The sequence below is a fragment of the Watersipora subatra genome, chromosome 5 (assembly GCF_963576615.1).
Source record: "Watersipora subatra chromosome 5, tzWatSuba1.1, whole genome shotgun sequence".
In the NCBI taxonomy this organism is placed as follows: domain Eukaryota; kingdom Metazoa; phylum Bryozoa; class Gymnolaemata; order Cheilostomatida; family Watersiporidae; genus Watersipora; species Watersipora subatra.
In genome coordinates this window covers 57,969,451-57,979,277 of record NC_088712.1, presented here as the reverse complement: position 1 = coordinate 57,979,277, position 9,827 = coordinate 57,969,451, and the positions used below count along the sequence as shown (strand labels likewise).

Here is a 9,827-nt window from a genome sequence, read left to right as displayed (position 1 = left end):
ATCATCAAGCTCTTCAGCATTGTTCCAGTTTTATTGGAAAGGCGGATTTAAAAGTAATTAAAATATTCAAAAATAACTTGTCTACAATTTAAAGTTAGCGTAAGCGAGTGACTTGACAACCAAACAAACAAAAAAATAAACTAACCTAATGATGAACCGGTCAGCCAGCAAAGAAACGAACCAACAAAAACCAGAACACAAACAAACCACTAAGGCAAAAGGTAATAGCAAGACATTAAAGTGGGATATTCAGCTCTCTGCTGACACCATTGTCACGCAAATAGGAGATTCCATGATATAAATAAACATCATGCTTCACCAAAAACTACTGTTGAGAGAGAGGTTTTGTGTAAGACATTCAATTTTTTGTAGCTCTCTAGTGTACTACCTGAAGAATAGTACTCAGGTTACAATACCTAAAATTCCATAAAGTACGTGCTCAGGCTACAGGAGCAGGGGTCATGTTTACACACTTTTTGATACATTCTCCTTTTTTCTACTTGATAAAAGATTCTGCTGAAAACTTGATTGACGTTGTGTACTTCAAGGCATGGTCAAGCAAATGGTTTAGTTATGTTGACGAGCATTTTAATGTTTTTTATGCATTATATTATCTTTAGCCCTAATCTTAATTGTAAGATATCTCTCGAGATACCATGAAGCTAAGTGGTAGAGCAAGCACTAATAGCATACTCTATACTGTACTGGGTGACATATGATTTTTAAGCCACGATTCAGAGGAAAAAAGAACTATATTTAATTCAAACAACAACAAAAACAAATTTATTGAATGATTGGTGCACACTGCCGGAGGCAACAATAAACAATATATTAAAAAGAGGTAGCTGTACAGAGTATGTGCAAAGAAGCTTGGACAATCAAAAAATGTGGCCAGCCAACACTAGATTACTTTTCCCTCGTGTATTTTATGTTTTTCTTCAAAGTATTCATTGAACAAGATACTTTGGCGTGAAAATATTAAGAAACCATATACCATCACCATCAGGATACTTGTTTACAAATCATTGAATAAATAAGCGTATTCCAGCTATCTGTGTTCTACCATCTTTAAAAATGCCTTTTCGAAGTCATTTGCCCATTCGTTCTGATTTCGAGTATAACGTTGTACCTACAAAAAGAACAATATATATTACAGTATAAATCATGATTAATATATAAAACTACAAAAGCTTGTTTATATCTTGTCGTGCTGCCATTTTTTAACAATGTTTGCAAAAGAACTTAGCTGTTTGCAAAATTTGAACAACTGATTACCCAGCAGTTGCGGGTTGATTATGCTTACCCTGTTGTTATCTGCTCCATTTAAAGGACAATTACTTGCAGATGTGCAAGTTGGCCTTTCGCCGCTAGCTATGTTCAAATCTCTGATGAGAGTCATGTCAGCGTGAAGCATCATTGCACCATCAGCATTCCATTGAGTAAATCTGTAAGAGTAATATAAATGCTAGTTTTAATTTTGCCTTGCAGTAAACTTATGCTGAATAATTCTTTTTACAAATATTTTTAGCAAAAAAGAAAAGCTATGCTACCTTAGGACACTTATATTTCGCTAGTATTTAGTTTCGTGAGTAGCATACAGAGTAAAATTTTGCTGCAACTTAATTTCGCAGCTCTGATGAGTGCGAAAATATAGTGATGTGAAAATAAATGCAGTGGAATAAACATCATTAGATTCCTCAGGTCCAGTTCACTGGTACGAAATATTTTTTCAATTTGGGACTACCATAATTTTTGGACTATAAACCGCACCTCTATATAAGCTGCATCTGCTTTATTTTCCAAAAAACCGATAATAAAACAATACATAAGCCGCACCTTTGTATAGGCCGCAAAACTCAGGACTGTGCTTTTTAACGTGGCAGCAACTTTGTTGTTTAAAACGGAACAGTGCAGAACGGCAGTTTCGTATTATCCAACGCTTTTTAACTTAGTGCCTAACGGGACAGTACCGTGAGGCATTGTTTGTATTTTCTTTCACCGCTAAAAGCCCATTAGTTGGAGATTCCCGTTAGCACGCCTTAGTGGTGAAAGAAAAAGCTACAGATTAGCCGCACCCTTATATAAGCCACATGACTCAAATCATCAAAAAAAAGTAGCGGCTAATAGTCCGAAAAGTGCGGTAGTTTGTATTTGTGAACCGCAGGTAGAAATGTGTAGGCGAGATCAATAATGCAATTGGATCGCTTGCTGCCATTTGTTTCCTGGACTATCAATGTCGTCAAGGTCCCTGTCGCCGTGACTGATGTGGTACCAATATTAGAATTCAAGTATTTATAGCACACGGTGGCCATGGCTCCGGATGTTATTGTTTTTGGTTGGTAATAAAATTCATCACCACAATAATTATTATTCAATTTTATGACTTGCCCTACCAGACTGTCATCCTCATCAGTTACAAGTTCAATGACTAAACTAATATCATCATCTTCCTCATTTGTCTAGGCTTTTCAAAAAAAAACTTATTATCTTAATTTGTTTTGCCATGCTGCCCAGTCGGTGTATTAGCTATAATGAGTTTAGCAGAAATTGCGCAATGAGCCAACCACACACGGAAATTGCCTGCATCAATGAACAAAGCCATTTAATTTCGCGTTTCCGCTCGTTCGTTATGATAGTTTAGTTTCGCTCATGAAATTTTTGCGAGAGGATGACTCCGCGAGAATGCAAAAGTTAGATGCCACGAATACATAAGTGTCCTAGGGTATAAGTGCAAAGTTGTTAAGTTGTTGACATCAGCTTGGAAAGGGAACTTTAGGATCTGGCAACATCAGCTCAACTCCAAAGAGCTGAGGATTTGCTCATAAAACTGGCTAATGACAACGACAAACAAGTTGCTCACCCATTTGGAGAATCTCCGAGCTGCCAGTCAGCATTCACAAGGCTCAAGTAGTAAGTATTGTCAAGAACTTCAGGGGTCCTGTCCCATGGGCCAACAAATCCACTGTTCTCTGCTCTGCACCGTCCCAGAGAGTGTCCACCTGAAGCATTGTATAGCACAAATGAGCTCAGTTCAGATACATACTGAGAATGTTTCTAATATTGCTTATAATGACTTTTACCTAAAAACCTATCTCTTCAAACATCAATTTATGATTACGAATAAATATTTAGTAAACTTTGGAGCTTTTGTCATTTGTGCGCAATCAAGTTCAAAGTTCAAGTTTTTCGATGCTTTGCAAGCACAGATAGATACTTCAGAATCTATCTGTGCTTACGCAGAAAGATTCTATTATATAAACATCTATTTTATTATCATATAAACTATTTTATGGGAATCTAAATCTATAATTACAGATGTAGCTCCAAACATTCAATAATTAATAATGTTACCTTTTCTATAGTTTTAGCTTATTGCATTTTAAGGAAGCATATACTACCTACATACCCATGAGAGCAATAGCGAGCCTCCTCGATAGTCCGAACTCTGCCATTAAAAACTCAAGAGATCTTGGATCTTGCCCCTGAAAAACAAGATGCTTTAGTACACACACATTATGAAACCTTTTTGCAAAAATAAAATGTTTTGTCGAAGCTTTATTGCCAAAGTCCTGAGTCACAGCAGCTTAGGTGGCTTTTCAGTAGCTTTCCTAGTTAGGTGATTAATGGCTACAGGCTAAAACCTTAATCAATGGTTGTGGTTGCAAATCAACATGCACATACAAAAAACGACTTTTCAACATACAGTAGTGTGCAAAATATTGCAATCTCCTACACAACACAACATATGTTATGTACCATTTAAAATTAGTGCACTGAAAATTCTCAGATCTAAGCAGCTTTATATATTATTTTTTATCAATTAACAATTAACAATTTAATTTAATTTAATTTAATTTAACAATTAAAACTTGATTTATTTGCACTTTATTGTTTTCACTCAAAAAATACCTCACAGATGTTTGCAGGTTGTTGACAAAGTATACATATAGGGAAGTGTATTTCTGCATTGTCGCCAATTTTTACAAATGTTTCCTGTATTATTTGTTGTACAACGAAACATTTTTCGAATGTCGATGGTTGACAAGTTTACTTTGAGTTTTGGGTTTAGAGCGCAGTTTATCTTTTTACTCTTCAAGTCGAAAAAAAAATTATTTTTGTCTAATCAGAGAAAGAAAGCACTATGTAAACTTTAAATGATGTATAGATTTATACATTTAGAGCTAAGCTGACATGAGAAGATCTTTCAATCAACAGCCGACCTAGAGGTTACTGAAATTTTGCATACTTATGTACTATTTAGCCACTCCTACGCTTGAACCAACTCTTATTAGCCAAACGTTTTAGATGTCTGTTTCCTATAAACTCACAGCAACAACAGTGTCAAAAAGCTGGTGCAATTTTACATAAATGTTTTAAAAGATAATAGAGTTACAGCCATTATGAACATTTGCATTTGATATACTGTCACGCAAAAGCTCAGTGAACAATGCGCCCGACAACCAACCTGAGGGAATGTATGCATAAAATTGTAGTTCCGTGGGTTTCGACAGCTTTGCCGACCAGTTCTAAAGGGAAGGGTTCTTTTACCAGGTCCGCCTAACAGAGAAAACAAAATGGTTAAGTAAGGAAACTAGATTACCAAAAACATGCGAGATTGAAGGATGTCCTGTTAAAAATATGCTCCTTTTACAAAGATGGAGTATTGCAACACAGATTTTATCTATTGTGACATAGCTTCTAGTTATGTGTGAACTATACATTCCAGAAATTTGTTCAGGTCATACCACCAATCAGCGAGTGTTTACAGTATTTCTGGTTGTGTTAAACTTTATATAATCTTTAGGTGTATATTTGGTGAGATGGTAACTCGTGACTACATGGATATAGTTTGTTTACACCCCTTTACCTTCTTGAGCCATCCCTGTTTCAACTGCAACTGTTCCTAGAAGAACGATGAAGTCGGCAAATCCTATTGGTTGGCCAAGGCTTATCCATAAGTCGATTGCATCATCATACACAGCCATTAAACCTAGAGACAGATACCAGAAACTTCCATGAGGCAGTGGAAGATTATCCTTTTTAAGATTAACCAAAAGTGCGTCAATTCCAAAAATAGGAGGTCATTAATCTCTCTTAATTGACAGGTCTTTGAGCTGTGGAGTGGCTACAGATTGAGGAAAGGAAAAACAGATATTAAAGAAAAGTTAATAAACAGGCCCTATAATAAATTACTTCCATCTACCCATAGAAAGTATGTATTACTCAAGAACTCAAAAGAGATTTTTTCTGCATGCTTAAGTCTCTTTTCAAGAGACGTTCTTAAGTAAGTTGATCAAGACCCTTGGATTTCAGCCAAAGCTATTTGCTTAATCTAAAAGGTTCTACTGACACTTGTCATATTTAGCTAGTGGATATCAGCTTGCGGCTTATATCGTCACAAGGCGATATGATCTACATGAGTCGATATATCTTGGCGCTTATGTTAATTCTAGCGGGCTATAAATCATACAAACTTGATTGATTCATTAGCAAAATTGTACTAAGCTACACTGTATATTTGTTCCTGAAAATTGCATTTTTATCAGACTTACTTGTTTGGAGTCATCTTCTCAATACTTATGCAATGTTAAATATTTTATAACAATTGTTATTAATTGATGTCTGATTTTAGTAACCTCTTTTTCTACTGCATGAGTGTTAGATATCATCACTAGCAATGTATAGTTTAGAAAAACGCATGTTTTAGTAGGGATTTCATCCATAAAGAAACAGTTAATTATTTGTACATAAAGTTTTTAAAATTTGGTAACTTTTAAAAATAACTTTAGTAAAAATTTAGCAAATTAAACAGCCATTCAGTTACTCTAATGAAAACTTTAAAATTCTCCAAATAGGAGGGAGGAAGATCCCTGTTTCTCACCGCTCTAACTCACCAATGTTATTATTCACATTGCCATTGATGCAGCCATCACAGCCCGTAGATCCTACACAGCTGTGGAATACAAGTCTCAGTGAGGCAGGAAGTCTTGTTGGTAACTGTAAAAGCATGGAAACGATCATTTAAGCTATTGCCAAATAACGCCTAGCCTCTGGGAAAAAATTTATTTGATCATTAGGTACAGTTGGCCATCGGCCAATTGTTGAATCACTCTGTGAATTTTTAGACCTATTTTTATACAGAAAGTATTTGTAAGTTACTGTGCTCTGGCTTAGTTGATTTGCATGCCAAAGATTTGTACTATAACATAGTTTGTACAGAGCTTGATATTATTTTATAAATGAATTCTCAGATCAGCTTTGACTTAGTTGTCTAGAATTCCTGACCTTCAAACAACAGGTTATGGTCAAATTCTAAAAAATGCCACTGATGGTGGCAGAAATAAATTCTTTACTAGAGGTTGAATGGTGCTTTTGGTCGTTTATCTTAGATTAGGGTAAGTTTTCAAGCACGCCATATTTTAGTTAAAAAACACTGCATTTGAGAATGTGTGCTATAAGGGGTTCACCAGAGTGCAATGCTAGGATTTTTTATAGTTGATATGTTCTTTGCTGCTTTTCTCATAAAAACAATTTTGTGTAAGACATCATAAGTCTCATATTTCACCTTTAGTAGAAGTGATTTTCAAAAGAGAATCTGATTATTGAATTTATTTCTGGTCAATTGAGCGCAAGCTTAAATTTTTGCAAACGCTTTTCACCTCTCATTTTCCATGATAAATAGGCAATCGACAAAAACCTCAATAGTATGATAGAAGGCCTCTTCACATCATTGGTAAAACTAATTTGTTTAGAACCGGCTAAAACTTTCCATACTTTTATTATCCTTGTTTTACTAGAAAGAAAGTCCTATAAACAAAATCATCTACACTAAATGTTTAAAAAACAGAAACACTCAAAAGTTAGGTCAGTGGTCAGAATAGAGTACTTACATCAGCCTCCAAGAAAGACTTCAGTGTGCTTTTGAGACTGGCAAGGCTGACTACTGGTTTTTTAGGAGTTGTGTGCGCATTACACTGAGCTACAAATAAAGATGAGAAAGTTAGGACATTGCATGAGTGCTGTGTTAGAAATTTCAAGTAAACGAGTTGCTAGCAGCCAAAATAGTTTTTATTAGACAGAAGTACTAACCTAAATGAGGTTTGCATAGACACCGTTCTTCTTTTCTTCTCTGTCTTGCCTGTGCTCTTGATTCATTTCTGTATCTTCGGCTACGTCCTCTGGTGTTACAGTTTACTCGACGACTTCTGAAGGGTAACAATTAGGAATAAGCAATGAGCACTCTATATATTTGTAAACTCTAAACGATTTGTTTAGAGTTTTTTACCTCGGATGTATCTGTGTCCCGAGTGGTCTTACAAACTCTTTAGTTTGATCAGTTTTTATTATGATAAGAATCTTCTATCTGCCCAAAGCAGCGGTTAGATGTTGGAAAAAAGGAATTGCATCATATGGGATTAGAAGTCATAAACATAATGTAGCAGATACCACAAGCTGAATAGTTATTTCCTCTGTCAAGAAAAATGTTAGCAACAATAAACAAAATTTACAACAATTGCAAATAATAGGAAATTGCCGACACTTTTTGATAAATCTATTAAAGTTTTGTGGATGATCATCTTTAACAGCGGCTAACTTTTGTTAAGTTTGTACTGTGATTCATTGAAACACTCAATTAGATAGCGCATGACCTCACAAGGAAAAGGGGAGAGCATGTTCTACTCAAAGCATGTCTTATTAAACTCTTTATAATATAATGATCATTTTTTATCGCATGTGGACTTAAATGTGTCAAATAGTTGCTTTAAAAATTCTCATAAAATAAATTTAATTATCTAATTATTACTTATTATACTTACCGCTGCGCCTCTGTTATCTGAACCAGAGCCACTATGATCAGAAGAGCTGAGATTATGATCTAAAATATTACCAAAAACTTACAAATCAACTTACAACTTACTTGTTCTAAAACAAGCCAATTCCTGAATGCACCAAACTATAACATCAGAAACAAATAATATAATAGTTTTATTTTAATATAATGCATTTGGATACATGATTTATCTGTTTATATTTAATCCAGCTGTATGATAAAATGTCTGAAAACTTGCTTTTTGTTGCACAGTATATGGAAAAGCCTTTATTTTAAAGGATATTAAAATTCTGTTAATACAATTCCCATTTCAAAACACAGTTCTTATTCTTATAAAAATTATACTTTATTATTTTACTGCATTAAAAAATGCTGTAAAATAATTTAAAACTTTAAATTAAAGCCATTTAGAGCCTAAATTAGAAAAAATTATTTTCCAAAAAAAATTTAAACCATTGATCTTACTTTAGTAAATACCTAAAACTCTTTCTTGCATAAATTTAAACTCTTAAATGATTTCCTTTACATAAAAGTTTTACCTGCAGCTTCATAGCTCTTGTCAATTAAATTATTGGCTATAAATTGAAAACTAAATGTAGGTTTTAGAGGTAAGTGATGAATGGCTAATTACTCCCTGTTATACTGACAAAGCTAGCTAGTAACCCCCTTTATATAGCTAACATGCTGACCATTGATTGGTCAGTAAACTGACAAGCAGGTTTATTAGCCATAAATCTTAGAGGCTTCAGGATTTCCACCAAGTCAAAGATAGTTATTTCAATACAGTGTTTGATAGCGCAATAGTTCTCATGCTAAATTCATATACAGGTTACGTAAACTAATGAGGGAAAAATTCCCAATTTGTTGGTGAGATTAATCTAGGGGAAACAATTAGCAAGTTGTTGAAATGGCTAGTGATGAATCACGCTGGGTGGAAGTAAAATTTATGAGCCAAAATATGGCTGCTGGCTAGCACTAAATTGCCGGTTCACATTGCCTCCGCATTCTAATGAGCTTTTCACTATCTTTTCAGGCAATCACTAAATGCTATGAATAAATTGTGTTTTTTCATGTTCTTTCTTTATCCGCATGCCTTTCCTACAAGTACTACATGCTTCAAATATCATTTAAAATTTCAATTTTATTCAATTTGGATAAACTGATAATTTGGGGTCATTAAATTGTGAACTTTTAGTAGTTTAAACTGATTTGAAAAGTACTTGAAATTGGCTCAACATGTACAAAGGCAGTTGGAGCCTTTTAAGTTTAGAATGAGTCAGAAAATTGAGTAGAAAATTGGAAAAATATCAGTAGGGTAAAGTACCCAATTGGGTACTTCAATTTACCCAGTTGAAGTACCCAATTGGATAAATTGGGTAGAGCGCTTCAACTCATTTCCCTCTTGAAGTTATTCCGTTTAAAGATGAAATTAGACAAAACTTTTGTAAACTTTATCAGAAATTATGGGTATTTTTTACTATCTGCATTTCTTTTTTATGTTTGAGGTCACCTGACTGTCAGAATGTTTTTAGATTAAAATTTATCACTTGAAAGCGTGATTATAGCATCTACAAGTACAAAAAGACTGATGGCATAAAGCTACGCAATGCTTCTTCTTACAAGCAATAGCCGATATCAACTGTAGCAACGATAATGAATATCGACATTAATTCCACATATGTTTCTTCTGAGTGTTGTAACTGTGATCAGGCTTTGCCTCTGTTAATTTAGAAGCATTCTCACAGTCAAATCATCAACCACAAAAACAATTGATAATAAAAGGAAAATGCTGACACTTTTTGATAAATCTATTAAAGTTTTGTGGATGATCATCTTTAACAGCGGCTAACTTTTGTTAAGTTTGTGCTGTGATTCATTGAAACACTCAATTAGATAGCGCATGACTTCACAAGGAAAAGGGGAGAGCATATAATTCTTTCCTAGTTTGGATGACTAAGATGATTTTCTCAACTTGAGACGCTGCGTATTACGTTAC

General features: G+C 34.4%; 1 protein-coding gene across 1 annotated transcript; it reads right to left on the bottom strand.

Annotated features, from left to right (window-relative positions):
- Positions 1-733: 733 nt before the first annotated feature.
- LOC137397515 (uncharacterized) lies at positions 734-8,382 on the bottom strand. Its single transcript, XM_068083807.1, has 11 exons — positions 8,371-8,382; positions 7,818-7,876; positions 7,090-7,205; positions 6,891-6,979; positions 5,895-5,997; positions 4,868-4,990; positions 4,466-4,557; positions 3,407-3,482; positions 2,861-2,999; positions 1,304-1,445; positions 734-1,129 (listed from the first exon to the last, which is right to left on the bottom strand). The coding sequence occupies exons 1-11, from the start codon at positions 8,380-8,382 to the stop codon at positions 1,049-1,051; spliced, it is 1,032 nt and encodes a 343-aa protein (XP_067939908.1). The 3' UTR covers positions 734-1,048.
- Positions 8,383-9,827: the final 1,445 nt, after the last annotated feature.